The sequence below is a fragment of the Rhinoderma darwinii genome, chromosome 3, assembly GCF_050947455.1.
Source record: "Rhinoderma darwinii isolate aRhiDar2 chromosome 3, aRhiDar2.hap1, whole genome shotgun sequence".
NCBI classification, from domain to species: Eukaryota; Metazoa; Chordata; class Amphibia; order Anura; family Rhinodermatidae; genus Rhinoderma; species Rhinoderma darwinii.
In genome coordinates this window covers 183,452,255-183,470,347 of record NC_134689.1, presented here as the reverse complement: position 1 = coordinate 183,470,347, position 18,093 = coordinate 183,452,255, and the positions used below count along the sequence as shown (strand labels likewise).

General features: G+C 39.0%; 1 protein-coding gene across 1 annotated transcript in view; it reads right to left on the bottom strand.

The window, feature by feature from the left end:
• CFTR (CF transmembrane conductance regulator) overlaps window positions 1-18,093 on the bottom strand; it is a 214,717-nt gene that overhangs the window by 68,219 nt on the left and 128,405 nt on the right. Inside the window, exons 15-18 of the mRNA XM_075857129.1 lie at window positions 16,884-17,012; window positions 16,079-16,116; window positions 13,623-13,873; window positions 12,951-13,030 (exon numbers count right to left, since the gene is read on the bottom strand). Coding sequence (XP_075713244.1) covers window positions 12,951-13,030; window positions 13,623-13,873; window positions 16,079-16,116; window positions 16,884-17,012 — 498 coding nt within the window. The remainder of the gene's footprint in view (window positions 1-12,950; window positions 13,031-13,622; window positions 13,874-16,078; window positions 16,117-16,883; window positions 17,013-18,093) is intronic.

The window sequence follows — 18,093 nt, the reverse complement described above, 5'->3', positions numbered from 1 at the left end:
CTGTAGGTGATGCCACCAAGTCCCCTGTAGGTGATACCACCAAGTCCCCTGTAGGTGATGCCACACAGCCCCCTGTAGGTTGCACCCATCCCCCCCCCACATTCCAGGAGAAGTCACTGACTTCAATGTCCATATATGGACAGTGTAGTCACTGACTTCTCCTGGAGAGGAATTCCCTGCCACAGGTTGGAAATTCCGCTTCAGAAGTGAGTGACGTCACTGTGTCCATATATGGACAGTGTAGTCACTCACTTCTCCTGTAGCGGAATCCCCAGCCATAGAGTCGGGGATTCCGCTGCAGAAGTGAGTGACATCGCTGTGTCCATATATGGACAGTGTAGTCACTCACTTCTCCTGTAGCGGAATCCCCGGCCATAGAGTCAGGGATTCCGCTGCAGAAGTGAGTGATATCGCTGTGTCCATATATGGACAGTGTAGTCACTCACTTCTCCTGTAGCGGAATCCCCGGCCATAGAGTCGGGGATTCCACTGCAGAAGTGAGTGACATCGCTGTGTCCATATATGGACAGTGTTGTCACTCACTTCTCCTGTAGCGGAATCCCCGGCCATAGAGTCGGGGATTCCGCTGCACAAGTGAGTGACATCGCTGTGTCCATATATGGACAGTGTAGTCACTCACTACTCCTGTAGCGGAATCCCCGGCCATAGAGTCGGGGATTCTGCTGCAGAAGTAAGTGACATCGCTGTGTCCATATATGGACAGTGTAGTCACTCACTTCTCCTGTAGCGGAATCCCCAATCCCCGGCCGGGGATTGGGGATTCCGACTCCTACAGGGAGCAAAAAAAGACCCTCCTCCTCCTCCTCACATGCACTCTGCACTGTGAGGAGGAGGAGGAGGAGGAGAGAGAGCGCGCGAGCGACGGAATACATGGCCGTCACTCGGGACATATTCCGGTGATGGCCGTGTATTACCCGGCCCCATAGACTTCTATGGGAGCCGGGCAGCCGGGTAAACGGCCGAAAATAGGGCATGTCCCATTTTTTGACGGCCAGGTTTCCCGGGCCGTCAAAAAATCGGTCGTGTGAATAGCCCCATTAGGGGTCTATTGTTCCTAATGCAGCCGGGTGACGGCCGATTTATGAACGGCCGTCACCCGGCCGGAAAACCCTGTCGTGTGAATAAGAGCTTACAATTCCTATTTATTCCTTAAAAGATTTAATCTACAGTGAACAATAAAGCTGTAGAAATCTTTAACTTCACTCCTAGCACGTTAAATATACTGTGGAAAGAAAATGTGACACATCATATCAGATTTATTGGGACCTCCTCCATTAGAGCAGGGAAATGCATTAAAGAGGATCTGTTTATTAATGCCCAATCTCCTAACTAATCTAATAGGCACTATGACGCTGATAACTACAGTGTAATTTATTGCTTGCAAAGTTATAAGCATTTTTCTAATTTGGCATACCAAATGGGAGATTACTCTTTTTCTTTTGACTCTGGGCAGTGTAATGTTTTCTGTATAAAGTTGACCAATCAGCGTCATACAGTTCTCCTCCTCCCACCCAGCAACACAGCGTGATCATTTAGTATACAGCGTTATCATTTAGTACAGCTTCTATTCCCGACTGTGTTTTCAACCGGTGATACAGCTAGAACTGGGATCCTGGTGCCATATGAAAGATTAGAATCTCATCTTTCATATGCCACTGTTCTAGGTGGTCCACAGCCTGAGATATGGCTGTTTTAAGTGATCCCCCTTTCCTCCAGCCTCAGTCTCTCACTCTGTGTATGAAGCAGCTTCATGCTGATAGGACAATGTCGGAGGCTGTGAGGTAGCTCCACCTCAGGAGAATCGCTGGTGTTGACACCCACTTGTCTAGTATAGCCTCATTTACATATTTAGAAAAAAGCTCATAACTTTTAAAATAATAAACGTTTTGGGACACAATTTTCACTAACAATTATCTGTCTGACAGCGCATATTATATTAGCTAGGAGATTGGGCATTACTAAACTAGTGACATATCCTATTTAAGGGGCTCATAGCTCTTGATAAAACCACTAGCATCTACATAAAACAATTTACTCACATTATTTTAATAGGAACAGTGTAATGCATTATTTCACCTGCACTACTTACCTTGCAGCTACAGAGGCAAAAACAGCTGATTGTGTTTTATTTCATATTTTGATACATAATAAATATTAGAACGACCACTGTGACCAGTTTGGATGTTGATATTAAATACTAGTAACCATCTAGTCCCTCTACATCAGGGATCTCAAACACGCGGCCCCTAAGGCTGTCATCTGCGGCCCGCGGGGCACCGTAGCTCCCTCAGGAGAGGAGAGAGCAGGCCGAAGGAGGAGTGCGCCGGCTCTTCTTCATGACGTCCCAGAGCAGAGCTAATACTAGCGCTCTGCTCCGGGACTCTTCAAGACGTCCCAGAGCAGAGCTTATACTAGCGCCCTGCTCCGGGACTCCTGCTCTGAGAAAGCCCCTGGCATCACAGTCCATATATGTGAGCAGAGCTGGAGTCCCAGTCAGAGTGCTAGAAGCGGCTTTGCTCCAGGACTCCGGCTGGGGAAGCCCCTGACATCACTGTCTATATATGGACAGTGATGTCAGAAGCAGAGCTGGAATCCCAGGCAGAGCGCTAGTAGCGCTCTGCCAGGGGACTCCGGCTCTGGGATTGCCCCTGACATCACTGTCCATATTAGGACAGTGGTGTCAGGAGCAGAGCTGGAGTCCCAGGCAGAGCACTTGCGGCGCTCTGCCTGGGACTCCGGCTCTGGGCTTGCCCCTGACATCACTGTCCATATATGGTGGCATTATCTACAGAGGGCACTTTGGCAGTACCTTTGGAGGGCACTATGGCATTATCTAAAGAGGGCACTGTGGCAGTATCTACAGAGGGCACTGTGGCAGTATCTAGGGGTGGTATTATCTACAGAGGGCACTGTGGCATTATCTACAGAGAACACTGGCATTATCTACGTGTGGGTGGCAGTATCTGCAGAGGGCACTTTGGCATTATCTACAGAGGGCACTGTGGCAATATCTAGGAGGGTGGCAGTATCTACAGAGGGAACTGTGGCATCATCTACAGAGGGCACTGTGGCAGTATCTACAGAGGGTAGTAATGTAGTATTGTTATAGTAATGTAGTATTCTTATGGTAATGTAGTATTATTATAGTAATGTAGTATTGTTATAGTAATGTAGTATTATAGTAATGTATTATTATTACTACTATTATTATAGTAATGTAGTATTGTTATAATAATGTAGTATTATTATAGTAATGTAGTATTGTTATAGTAATGTAATATTATTACAGTAATGTAGGATTGTTATAGTAATGTAGTATTGTTATGGTAATGTAGTATTATTATAGTAATGTAGTATTGTTATGGTAATGTAGTATTATTATAGTAATGTAGTATTATTATAGTAATATAGTATTGATATAATAGTAATGTAGTATTGGTATAGTAATGTAGTATTATTATAGTAATGTAGTATTATTATAGTAATGTAGTATTGTTAAAGTAGTTTAAAAACCGTGACGTCAGGGTCTTCTCCAGGAGAGAAATCCCTGGCAAGAACATTGTCGACACTTTGATCGGGATTCCGGCATTACAAAGTTCCTAACATCATTGTCCATATCTGGGCAGTGAGACGTCAGTGACCCCTGCAGAAGCGAAATCCCTGGCCTGAGCATTGCTGATGCTCTCGCCATTTGTAACGGCATCTTAAAGCTCCTAACATCCCTGAGTCCCCGACCAGGGCGCTTGCAATATATGGACAGTGACGAATATAAAATATTACAGAAAGACCTAGATAAGCGGGAGCATGAGCATAAACAAGGCAGATTAAATTTAACCCCTTCCTGCAAAATGACGGACTAGCACGTAGGTACTTACCGCAATCTGACGTACCAGACCCGTCATGAAGATGTAGCGGGCACATGAGCTGTGCGCGCTTCATCTTCAGTGGGTGTCAGCTAACATCCCACTGCACCGGCGGAGTTAGCAGTTACTGCCGATCGCCGCCGTTTTACCACTTCAATGCAGCGTTCAATGGCGTCCGCCACATTGAAGTGGTTGACAGAGGGATGGGAGTGTTTAAGAAAAATAAATAAATAAAAGTTTTACGTAATAAAAACAATAATCGCCCTGTTTTCCTGATCCCTTTATAATTAGAAAAAAAAACTTTAAAAAAAAAACTATACATAATAGGTATCGCCGCATTCGGAACGGCCTGAACTATAAAAATATAATTCGATTTTTACTGCATGGTGAACACCGTAAAACAAATATATAAAAAACAATGGCAGAATTTCTTTTTTTGGTCACCTTTTTATAAAAAGTGATCAAAAAGTCGTGAGTACCACAAAATGGTACCCACGAAAACAACAGTTTGTCACACAAAGAAACAATTCCTCCCACAGCGATATCAACTGAAAACGAAAAAAGTTATGGCTGTAAGAATATGGCGACACTAAAACATGATTTTTTTTTAGAAAAGAGTATTTTTATTGTGGGAAAGTAGCAAAACGTAAAAAAACTATATAAATTTGGTATCGCTGTAATCGTATCGACCCACAGAATGGAGTTAACACGTTGTTTATACTGCACGGTGAATACTGTAAAAAAGAAAAACAAAACAATGCTAGAAGTGCTGTTTTTTTGTTTCCTCGTCTCCCAAAAATTTAATAAATAGTGATAAAAAGAAATCCCATGTACCCCAAAATGGAACCAATAAAAATTACAGCTCGTTCCACAAAAAACAAGCCCTCACACAGCTCTGTCAACGGAAAAATAACAGATTATGACTCTCAGAATGCAATGAAGGAAAATTATGCTAAATGACGTCCCAGACTAATATTTGAGGAACAGTAGTTTTTCACTAAAAACCCGACATCATCATTTGCTCGACCCCACAGGGGGTACAACATATTGGTCACTGAAATGGCATATCAGTGGAAAAATGGCAATTTTCAATCTGCACCATCCATTGTGCACTAATTTCTGCAAAACACTTGTGGGGTCAAAATGCTCACAATATCTCTAGATGAATTTCTTCAGGGATGTAGTTTCCAAAATGGGGGAAATTTTCGGGGCTTTCCACTGTACTGGTACCATAGCTTAATGCAACACGGCGTCAGAAAACAAATTTTGTAAAATTTCCACTCCAAAAACCAAATTGTGCTCCTTCCGTTTAGAGCCTTGCTGTATGTCCAAATAGCAGTTTATTACCACATATGGGGTATTGTCAAACTTGGGAGAAATTGCTTTACAAACGTTGGGTGGCTTTTTCTCCTTTATCCCTTGTGAAAATGAAAAAATGCAGCTTTTTAGTGGAACAAATTTTGATATACATTTTTACGGCCTAATTCCAATACATTCTGCAAAAGACCTTTGGGGTCTAAATGCTCACTATACCACTAGATAGAATCCTTAAGGTGTGTAGTTTCCAAAATGGGGTCACTTTTGGGGGGCTCCCACTGTTTTGGCCCCGCAGGGGCTCTTGAAATGTGACATGGCACCCGAAAACCATTCCAGCTAAATTTGTGCTCCAAATCGTGCTCTTTCCCTTTTGAGGCCTGCCGTGTATACAAACAGCAGTTTATGGCCACTTATGGGGTATTGCCGTAATCGGGAGAAATTGCTTTTCAAATATTTGGGTGCTTTTTTTCCTTTATTCCTTGTAAAATGTTAAAATGTCCACGTTTTATCGGAAAAAATTTATCATTTCAATTTCATGGCCTAATTCCACTAAATTCTGCAAAAAACCTGTGGGGTTAAAATGCTCACTATACCCCTTGATAAATTCCTTCAGGGGTGTAGTTTCCCAAATGGGGTCACTTTTGGTGGGTTGCACACTGATTTGGTCCCGCAGGGGCTTTGCAAATGTGACATGGCATTGCAAACTATTCCAGCAAAATTTGAGCTCCAAAAGCCAAATGGTGCTCCTTCCCTTCTAAGCCATGCCGTGGGTCCAAACAACAGTTTATTGCCACATATGGGGTATTGCTGTGCTCAGAAGATATTTATTTACAAATTTAGAGTTTCTTTTTCTCCTTTGTTTATTGTGAAAATGGAAAAATCTGAGCTAAAACTACATTTTATAATAAAAAAATGGAGATTTTCATTTTCACGGCCTAATTCCACTAAAATCAGCAAAAAAACCTATGGGGTCAAAATGCTTACAATACCCCTCGATAAATTCATTGAGGGGTTTAGTTTCCCAAATGGGGTCACTTTTGGGAGTTTTCCACTGTTTTGGTCCCACAGGGGCTTTGCAAATGCGACACGGAACCCGAAAACCATTGCAGTAAAACTTGAGCTACAAAAGCCAAACGGCGCTCCTTCCCTTCTGAGCCCTAACAGCAGTTTATTACCACATATGGGGCATTGCCGTAATGAACTAAATTCCTAGAAGGGTATAGTTTGACAAATGGTGTATTTTTGGGAGTATTTCCACTGTTTTGGCCCCACAAGACCTCTCCAAACCTGACATGGTGCCTAAAATATATTCTAATAAATTAGAAGGCCCCAAAACCCTCTATGTGCTCTTTTGCTTCTGAGACCTGTGTTTCAGTCCATTAGCACACTAGGGCCACATGTGGGATATTTCTAAAAACTGCAGAATCTGGGCAATAAATATTGAGCATTTCTCTGGTAAAACCCTTGTGTTACGGAGAAAAAAGGATTAAATATGAATTTCTGCAAAATAACATTGCTTTCATTCTTGTGAAATACCTTGTGAAATAAGGATTAAGAAACTTTCTTAATACTGTTTTGAATATTTTGAGGGGTGCAGTTTTTAAAGTGGTGTGATTTATGGGGACTTTCTAATCTATAAGGCCCTCAAGGGGTTAATATCGATAAATGTAAAGTAATGCACCTAGGATGCAATAATAATATTAATAGGATAGGAGGTGTCTTAGAGCTAATCTTATTAACATGTATAAATATATGTGTGGTCAATTCAAAGAACTAGCACAATCTGTTCTTTCCAAGGACTCTACAAAGGACCAGGGAGGTCCGAGCCATTTTTTGATTTTTCATTTTCGTTTTTCACTTCCCGCTTTCTAAGAGCCATAACGTCTTTATTTTCCATCAATAGAGTGGTGTGAGGGCTTATATTTTACGGGAGGAGTTGTAGTTTCTATTGGTAGCATTTAAAGTACCATATAATGTACTGCAAAAAATTCTTTGCGGGCTGAAATTGGAAAAAATTGTGATTCCTCCATTATTTTTTGGGTCCCGTTTTTACGTCTTTGACCGTGTGGTAAAAACAATAACTTAACTTTAATCTGTGGCTCAATACAATTACGGTGATATCAAATATATATAGATTTTTTTATATTTTACTACTTTAAAAAATCAAAAAACTTTTTGTTAAAAAAAAAATAGTTTTGTTTCATCACATTCTGAGAACCCTCATTTTTTTATTTTTCCATGCATTGAGTGGTGTGAGGGCTTATTTTTGCGGGACAAGTTGTAGTTTTTATTGGCACCATTTGTTGGTACATATGATGTTTTGATCACTTTTTATTAAATTTTTTTGGGGAACTAAGGTGACCAAAAAACTGCGATTTTGGTGGTTTACAATTTTCATTTTTTACGGCGTTCACCGTGCGCGTTAAATAATGCTATATTGTAATAGTTCAGACTTTTACGGACGCAGCAATACCAATTTTACTACAAGCATTACTACCAACATTACTTTAGAGGAAAAATGGGAAAAGGGGGGTTTTTTGAACTTTTTATATTTTTTTATTTTTTTGCACTACACACCACAGGCAGGGCTTAACAGAGGCTTAACAGAGGCAGAGGGAAGGCAGCCCTGGGGGCCTTCATTAGGCCCCTTGGCTGCCATAACAACCATCGTCCCCCACAATCTAGTTGCGGGGGGGCAATGAGCTGTCGGAGGGGGCCGCCCCCTCTTTTCAACGCCTCAGATGCTGCGGACGCATTTGACGGCAGCATTCAAGTGGTTATACAGCCAGGAACAGCGCTATCGCTGCTCCCGGCAGTTAGTCCCGGGTGTCGGCTGTAAAACACAGCTGACACCCGCAGCATATGGAGCGCGCTCGGCGCGTGAGCGCGCCCCGCACCATGACGTCCCTTTGCGCCATCGTGCGTCAAGGGGTTAAAAAAGGCCAGATGATTATTTTCTGACAAATCGCAGTGAGGGTTATAACTAATCTAGCAATAATTGACATGTAATTGATTGAGAAAGGTTGAATTTGATGGGCCTGTGTCTTTTCATCCTATGTAACTATGTCAGGAGCTTCCCTGGGTACAGGGCTTCAAGTAGCACTCTGCCCGGGGAGTTCAGGCAAAGTATCCCACTGAATGCCTATCGAGAAGCAAAGCTTTCCAGCTAAACAGTGACACTTCACTTACTCTTGAGCGAGGACAGTGGGTATAAATATAGCCTTAGACCTCCTTCAGACATAATGCGACCCCAAGTCCAGCCTGACCATGGGTCTAATGACAAAACCCATCATGAGGATCTAAATCATAGTGACATCTGAATGAGGCCTAAGAAAAAGTAGAATTCATTTTGGAAGTTATTATATCACTTCTACAGGTATTCTACGTTTATTTTTACTGTACTGTATAAGAAATAAGGACAGCCATCATGTAATGTAGATTGAGTTATTAAAGCTTGCTAGGTACATGAGACCGCAAGAGATCTAGTAGCCAGTCAGACAAATGTTTCTTGTTTTATTGTTTGTTTACATTGGCTAGTATCGTCACTATTGGTTCATTTCAGAGCAATTGTAACAATGATTGCTCAGTGTGAATTCAAGATCAACAATAATGTTCACATGTGGCACATTTGTTGCAGAAATTCCTGCAACTGAAAAATGTGCATGGGTTTTTTCAGCCCAATTAAGATGAATTAGTCAGTTAAAGGAATTTCTGCAACAATTCTGCCACGTGTGAATGTACCATAAACTGTGTTTTATAAACAATTACGATACATATTGCTGCCTAGCGCATGCTAATGCTGGAGGCAACAATGATATTCCTTTTTATATTGTCTAGTAGGAAACGCTTCCTCACTGGAATCGAGGATCAACATGATGGAAAATACCTTCAGATCCATGTCGATGATTTTTTAAATCACCAATCATTTTAAAGGGACCTTTAACTCCTTAACGACATCCGCTGTACATACACGGTGTATGTGCCCTATAACAATTTGGCATGGGCTCAGAAACTATGGCGGGTGCAAGCTATTTTATACAACTGACACCAGCCTACAACGGCCGGAATCAGGAACAACTCCGATCCTGGCTGCTTAACCCCTCCACCATAACTCTCTCTGTACCACGACAGGCCCTTCTTGCACTGTTACCATGGCAGCCAGAGGCCTAGTAAAGGTTTGCCTTCCGTGGCCTACAACTGCCAAAAGGTTTGATAGGAAAGCACATTACCTAGGGGGACTAAAAAAAGTTAAAAAAGTTTAAAAAAAATTGTAAAAAAAAAAATTTTTTAATTAAATAAGTAAGCGTTCAAAAACTTTTTTCCCATTTTCACATAAAAAATGTAAACAATAAAAAAATACAATTGGTATGGTCGTATCTCTAAAAGTACAAACTATTAAAATAGATGAACGCAGTAGGTAAAAATACCGTTCACAATGTCAGAATTGCTGTTTTTTTGGTCACCATGAATTAAAAAAAAAATGGAATAACAAGTGATCAAAAAGTTGTATGGATTCCAAAAGGGTACCAATAAAAGCTACAGATTACCCCACAAAAACAAGCCCTCATATATCTCCATCAATGCAAAAATAAATAAACTTTATGGGTCTCAGAATATGGTAACACAAAACAATTTTTATTTTTTTTTAACAAATAGTTGTTAATTTGTAAAAGTAAAAACTATATAAATTTGGTATAGCCGTAATCGTACTGGCCCACAGAAAAAAAGTTATTCCAATTACAGCACCTACTGAATCTCCAAGAACAACTCGCTGCAAATACCGTCCTACCTTAGAACAATCTCAATGCATTTGAATCAGGGTTGTTTATTCCCTTTGGCATTTTGGCATTTAGATGATTTCTTCATCCTAAACAACCTCGTTAGGGAAAAATAAAGAATATTTACGATAAACTATTGTGAAGCTCTGTGTGATGAATTCATTGACCCTTCTTTGACCGTACCATCTACTGTATTCCATTGTGTGTCCGTTATTTGGCCCAACCCTCCACTTCATTAATTTCTACTTGGCAGCGGGAGTGACAGCAACAAACTCTTGTATAAACTTGATGAGAGGCCCCCTTGCTCAGTTGAATCAGAAATCAAGTGGTTCAGAGTGTCACAACTTTTCACTTTAAACATATTTATATCCTTGCTTTTAAGAACAAGCCCTCAGAGTTGATGATACGGTAGGGTAAATTCTTTTGTGATGCTATATTCATCCTTTAAATCACTTTGCACCTTCATTTTGAGAAACCAAATTAATCCCTTTACTAATCCAGAACTGTTTATCGTGAAAATCTGGAAACATACAGCATTGTATATTATACCATAAAGTAGTTTTGACTGTCACTCCTGTCATTTTTTTTTAGCTCTATTCCATATTTTGTGTAAGAGAGTTGCTGTTGGTAACAATTCAAATGGATTTTTAGCCAGCTGACCTGATCAATAATTCAAACATATCAGGAAACTTATAGGGCTTAGTAAAGGCTCAACAAGAAACTCATGAATTCGTCCTCTTCCCATTTTCTCAAATAGGCTAATTGACTAGATATAAAATAGATCCTAAGATTGGGAGCTGACAATCGACTTTTCGCTGTAGAATATGTGATTTTATTATATTTCATTCTTGACCACTTGCCCTGTCTTATTATTATTTTACTCAAGATACTCTTTATTGTCCGGGAAATGGGGTCCTTTATCCAGACTGGTGAATTTATGAGGATATATAATGTCTGGGGAAGCAAAATAAATTTTACTAATGCAAGTCGGCCTACAAGTGGTAAAGATAGGTTTTTCCATATTCTGCATTTTTCCCTGCTTCTGTGGATTAGTGGGGTTAGATTAAATTTCACAAAGTCTGAGGTATTTTTAGAGATGTTTATCCCGAGGTACCTAAAGTTACCCTCTGCTGGCTGTACCCTGAGGCTTGTGTGAAGGCTCATTATTGGATCTCCAAATGGTAATAATACTGATTTATTCAGTCAGAAAATATTTTCATAACACTTGTAAGTAAATTAGCATATTCTCTTGAAAATATTAACACGTCGTCAGCATATACACCGATCTTATGTTCTTAATCAAACATTAAAAGATCTTGTATGGCTGATGCATTCAGCTACCCTTTGCATAATAATGTAAAACAGCAAAGGGGACAGTGGACATCCCTGCCTTGTGCCTTGTTCTAAATTTTAAAAAAATCCAATACCAATCCATTAAAGGATATCTTGTGAAGATATCCGGGGGTTGGCATATAACAGGCTGACCCAGCTAACATAGTTCTTACTAAATCTGAATTTGTATAACACCTGTGTCGAAAAACCACCATTTCATGCTGTTAAATGCTTAAGGGTATGTTCACACGGCCAAATTTCAGACGTATACGAGGCGTATTTTGCCTCGTTTTACGTCTGGAAATACGTCTCAAATACGTCGTCAAACATCTGCCCATTACTTTCTATGGGTATAACGCTGTATTGTCCACATGACGCGTAATTTTACGCGTCGTACGGCAATTACGACGCGTAAAATTACGCCTCGTAAAAAGAAGTGCAGGACACTTCTTTGGACGTTTTTGGAGCTGTTTTCTCATAGACTCCAATGAAAACAGCTCCAAAAACGGACGTAAAAAACGCAGCGAAAACGGCGCGAAAAACGCCACGAAAAATGCGAGTTGGTCAAAAAACGTCTGAAAAGCAGGGTCTGTTTTCCCTTGAAAACAGCTCTGGATTTTCAGACGTTTTTGTTGACTACGTGTGCACATACCCTTAGAAGCATCCAGAGAAATTATTGAATTGTTGCCACTATTTGGAGCTTGGCTTCCATATACCTTCCTAATTTTTTGTTTTGTTGATTTATTTGGTATAAACCCTAACCCCTTAGTGACCACCAATACGCCTTTTCACAGCGGTCACTAAGGGGCCTTAGGCTAGGCCGTCGCATTTTCACGGTGGCCCAGTCTAAGTCCTGCACAGGTGTCCCGTGCAGGCTGGAGCTGGGGCTCAGCTATCTGATGACAGCCCAGCTCCTGCTCAAGTGGCCACGATCAAAGTTTACTTCGATCGTGGATGTTAAATCCGTTAAATGCCACGGTAAATAGTGATCGCGGCATTTAAATCATTTACAGAGGGAGAGAGCTCCCTCTGTCACCCATCGGCAGCCCGCAAATGCAATTGCGGGCCTCTGATGGGGTGCCATGGTAGTCGGGGGCCTGATAATGGTCACCAGGTCTGCCCTGGGTATACGCCTATTAGGACGTGCCAGCTTTACACTGACAGGCAAAAATGCATTGGTATACCAAGTATACCAAAGCATTATAGAAGCGATCTAAAGATCGCATAGTAAAGTCCCCTAGTGGGACTAATAAAATAAGTTATAAATGTGAAATAAAAATTATTAATAAAAATTACAGTAACATTTTTTTCCATAAAAAGTGTTTTTATTTAGTAAAAGTGTAAAAAAGAAATAAAACTACACATATATGGTATCGCCGTGACCGTTACGACCCAAACAATAAAGGTAATATGTAATTTAAACCACAAGGTAAACACAGTAAAAAAAACGCAAGAAAGAATGGCGAAATTACTATTTTTTTCCATTGCCCCCCAAAAAAGTCATAATAAAAGTTATTCAATAAGTCCTATGTACTCCAAAACAGTACCAATAAAAACGAAAAAAAATAAATTATATTTTGCGTGTTACACATTTTCTTGTATATTTCGCACCTTTCAAATGCCATACTATTTCACTCACCTGTATAAAGTCAAATATTGTCAGAGGCAGCAGATCATCTAAGATAGCTGTATCCTTTGAAAATCTGTTAAGTATCCGCCCTGTAAATTACAGAACAAACTGTCAAATTAATCACACAGTTTACCTTCCTTCCTATGTAATGTAAAACATTGTTCTTAAAGAAGATTATTCCAAATTCATTTAAAAATGTTCCAAGAAACAACTAAAGCTAAATGCTCCAATTTCATATATGAATTATATATTCTACTCTGCTTGGCTTTTTAGTTTTTAACTTTCGGCCTTAAGTAAAGATGTAGTAAATAAATAAGATAACAAGAAGACAAAACGATTCTTGCTCACCACTTTAAAAACTTTGGTATGCAACTCCTATAAGGGTTTTTTTAATTCTTTCTAAGTACCAGTTAGTCTCCCAAATCCACAATCTGCCCAGCACATGTAATACATGAATGAAAGAATGCAAAAAAGAATAGTGCAGAATATAGAAAAACATAAATACCTGAAGGTTTACAAGGCTTTCCAGTAACAAATAAAGGATAAAGCACAGTTTCCACAGGCCAGAGGACAGAATGTTTCCCAAGAGAGGAAAAGAAAAAAAGAAAGAACCATAGAGTCATAAGCAATGCTCAGCGTTTAAGAGTTTCAGGCCCACACTTCAGCCACCTATGGACATACCAGCTCTCATTGTATTGAAAGTAGACATTGGGGCATGAAGAATGGCATTTAACATTTTCTGATGTAACACTTTGGAGACGGATATGAGACCATGCACCAGTGGTAAACCACGGAAAATTCCCATTGCCAGCAGGGAGTCAGCCACACCAACATAAATATAAAACACATAGTAAGAACTGGTTGAGGTCACGACTACTGGTGCCTTAGAAGATTCATTTCCATTAGTTGTTCTATTAGTTTCAGGGCTGCTTCTAAATGAGAAAAATAAAAACATTTTAGAAAGATCTTAGAATGAGAAAAGTGAATTCAGAAATGAATATTTTATTTTCTTCCATACATTATACAGGAAGATAAACTTAGTAGTATTACGGTTCTAATGCGTTAATATCTTTATTCTCTTTGCACTTTCAGATTCATCAGTTAGCCGTGTCAGTTGTGGCACAGTGTTTCTTCTACCCTGTTTCGTTTTCCCAAAAACAGGCTGGGATACAAGAGGTTGGGAGGTAAAAAGCTTTCCTTTAAACCTTCCTGCTCTGCCAGATGCAATCTTGGTTTGGGCAAAGTAAAAGATCTATAGCCAAAAAATGTGTCATTCTGAAACACAACTGATTCAAGAGTAAGAGTAATAGAGGCTCTTGAAAGAGGTCAACAAATGAAAGACAAATGCCTTTCACACAGTCAATTTATTTTTAGCGCATATAAAAAATCCAGAAGTTTAAAGTGCAGCTAAACTTTTGACAAACTTCTGACATGTTATAGTGACATGTCAGAAATTTGGATTGATGGGGGTCCGAGCACGGAGTGCTCAGCCGCTTCCTGTCTGTTCGGCTTTTCCGGAAAGCCGATGTATCGGAGTACGGGCTCATAGACTTTCTATTGTGTCCGAACACCGATACGTTTATTTCCGGAAAAAGCCAAACAGACACGAAGCAGCTGAGCGCTCACACGAGTGCTTCAGCTGCTTCATTCTAGAGATTGGTGGCGGTCTCAGTGCTCGGACCCCCAGCAATCCAAACTTCTGACCTGTCACTATGACATGTCAGAAGTTTGTCAAACACTTAACACTTTAAAGCGTTTTTTATTGCTTTTTTTTTACATGTATTTTCGGTGGTGTTTCTTTATTTAGTGTCATATTTAGTGTCATGCTGTACAGGCACTTTTCCTAAGGTTCTATAGAGAAGCCAATGAAGAAAAACACCATACATAGAGAATGCTACATTCTGATAAAAAAAAAGTCACTGACCCACCCCCCCTAAAAAAAAGGTACATAAACGGCACAAATTAAAACTCTATGTATGCAGGCATTCTCATAATTCACAATAGACTTTTAGCTAATATCAGACTGCAGGGTTTTAGAACCTACAGGGATTTAAAAAAAAAAAAAAAACACTGCAAAAAAATGCAGCAGAAAATGCTGCAAAACACTATGTGCAAAACCGGCCAAAGAGAAATATCTAGGAAAGCCACCAGATAGACGGTTTACGTCAATTTTCAACAAGCAAAATGTGGGATACTGCTCATCATATATACAGTGTTTATGATTTTGTAGGTGCTTTTACTAATCAAAAATTTTTTAAATGGTCCAGACTCAAGTATTTTTTGAATTTATTTTTTTGATCTGCTGGCATATATTGAAGATTTCTCTCTTTGGGGTGATGTTCCCCTGAGGAGTATAATATTTTTTTAAATATAAATTTCCACATAGGTTAAAAAAAAAAAAACTTTAAGTAGTGAAACTACAGACATTGTACACATGTGCATTCATTGGAATTTTGAAACCATTTATTTCTTTGGATTTTTTAAAAATAAATTATAATTTAAAAAAGATATCATTTATCTAGTTCTATTGCCAAATTGTGAGCTAACAGGTTACCTTTAGGACTCTGAAGTAGCTGTGGCCTATACAGAACAGATTATGTGAATAAAGAGCAATAAGTTGTGTGTTCATGCATCCAAACAACAAGAAGTTGTCTGCTTTATACAACCTAATCTCAGATGGCAAGACCACCAGAGAGATATTGGTCAAAAGACTGTAAGGAAAATGAAGCATGACATGTTTTACATTGAAATCAATGAGTGACCATTGACCTTAATGGATGTTTGCAGTCCCCTTGAGCCAAAAGTGATGCCGGATTTGGCTCTTTGTTATAGCTAATAAATGGGGGATCCCAATAAAGTGACCTTCACATAATAGCCCACTTTAACCATTTTTTATTCTACTTAAAAAGCTGCCATATCCCCCACGGACAAGATGTGTCGCCAAAAATATGCTCTTTACTACTGAATTGAAATGTACAAACTCATCCAATTAAATGTCAATTGGAAAAGATTTCATGCAGACATAAATTAATTATAGACAAAAAGTGATAATATGCCCTTGCATGTGATAAACACAATCTCCGGTCATTAATATAAATGATTGTTTAATGATCATTTTAGAAAAATAATATACTTACCGACTGATCAGCAACAGTCCAGTTAAGGAAGCAGCAACCTATAAACCAGAACAACAAACTCATTATTATTAAGATTTACATTAATTATTTAGGTATCATTTATAAGTACACTATCACTGAATATTAGGTAGAAATTGCACAGTAAAGAAGTGTATCACTGAGAACATGGATATTGTGAAGAATAAAATCAAACTTTTATTGAATGTGCATTAAAAAAATAAGTGCCATTCTAAGTGATCAATCATGTGGTCACTATGGATAAGCAACAAAGGTCTACCCACCTACCATTTTTTTGCTATGTTCTCAGTGATAGCATTTATTTTTAAGTACCGCTTTAAAATCAAGCAACATCTAGTATGTATAATGGGCATCAATGACTTTTCACATCGTCCTCCAAATTATTATAGAGACGCCACATTGTTCAGGAGTGTAACTGTGCTCCACTGAATCACACATACACATATACTTTACCTAAAAACACCAAATCCTTGTATATAGTAATGTACTATTTACATACAAAAGATACATACACTTTAAATTCATAATACAACATACTAGTGGAAATTGCAAAGCTGATAGTTTGCTAGTATGCAAGCAAATTTCAAGCAAGCAACCGTTTTGAGTTTTACAATAGCAATTCGTTGTAACTATCCGGCTGTTACCCACGCAGTATCACACCAAGCATTGGCAGCAATATGTTCATGTTGATCTTCTCTGTTTTAATATAACATTCCGCTCAAATCCTGAATTATAATTCACATAGGCAGTCATTCACTATAGTATAAATGTTACAATGTCTACATACCTCTACTAAGAAAATCACTAAAACAAGAATAAGAATGAAGATTAGGCTCCTGTGTGCAGTGACGTATCGGTAATAGGTGTTCCAAGTTGTAGTTGGCGATGCACTGTCTGTATCGTCAAGGAAGCATTCCTGTACAGTACGTATCAAATGGTGTAGTTAGTTATTGTTTACATCCACATACACTGCAAATTACAAATACACAGACTGCCATAAAAAAACAAACATATACTGCTTAGTGTATGGGTTCTTTTTTATACAGTTTTAGTGAAAACTACAGTTGACTGCACTTGTTGATACTGTTGGGGCTTGCGGGATCCTGATGTATAATAGCCAACGGCTTGCCAAAAGGACATTAAAGTCTATGGGACAGAAACTAAACATTTTGGACTATAATATATACTAGAATATAATAGGTTATGTTAACCCAATACTTTTAGCAGTAGAATGGTGACATGTTTACTTAACTAACATTTTCTAACATTTTTGTATTGCATGTACTCTGTCCATAGTCAGAAAATTCCAGTGTGAATTTGGAAAATGTTTTTAGAAGTGAGGCTGAACAAATTGTATCTTATGGTAGTAAAATAGCAATTCCTAGCCAAAGCCAGCCCCATTGTAAACCACAATGAACTAGAGGATGTAAGCAGTTAATTGAGCATTGAAAGCTTGGAGTACTGAGAATGAAGCCAACTTTGTTCAGAGAGTTTTTTTTAGAGAAAGGCTATTTGAGAATTTCAAATCATATGCAGACATTTTAATCTGTTTGACTTTCACAGAACATATCCTTTTAGTCCACACATTGACATGGACTCCCAGACATGGACATTTTTAACCCCTTAACGACTAGCCCTATTTTAGCCTTAATGTACAAGCATGGCATTTTCTACCCTTATTATTGTTTTTCTTTGTTCTTAAAACTAAATCTACATACAAACAGATTTGTTATTCAGCTACAGTTGTTTTTTAATTTTGTGAGTGAAGTGGAAAACTAAATTGTGGTCATATCTGGCAAACAGCCTGAATAAGTAGATCCTGTGACTGCTAGCTGATCATGATAACAACATTGATCCCAAGACCACCCAATAATAAAGTAAAAAATATGTAGTGCACAACACAAAAAAGAAAATAAATAAGTTTCAGACAGATCTGCATGAAAGGATCTGACAGAATTTTTCGGTCATGATTTTTTTTTAATTCAGAAATTAAAAGT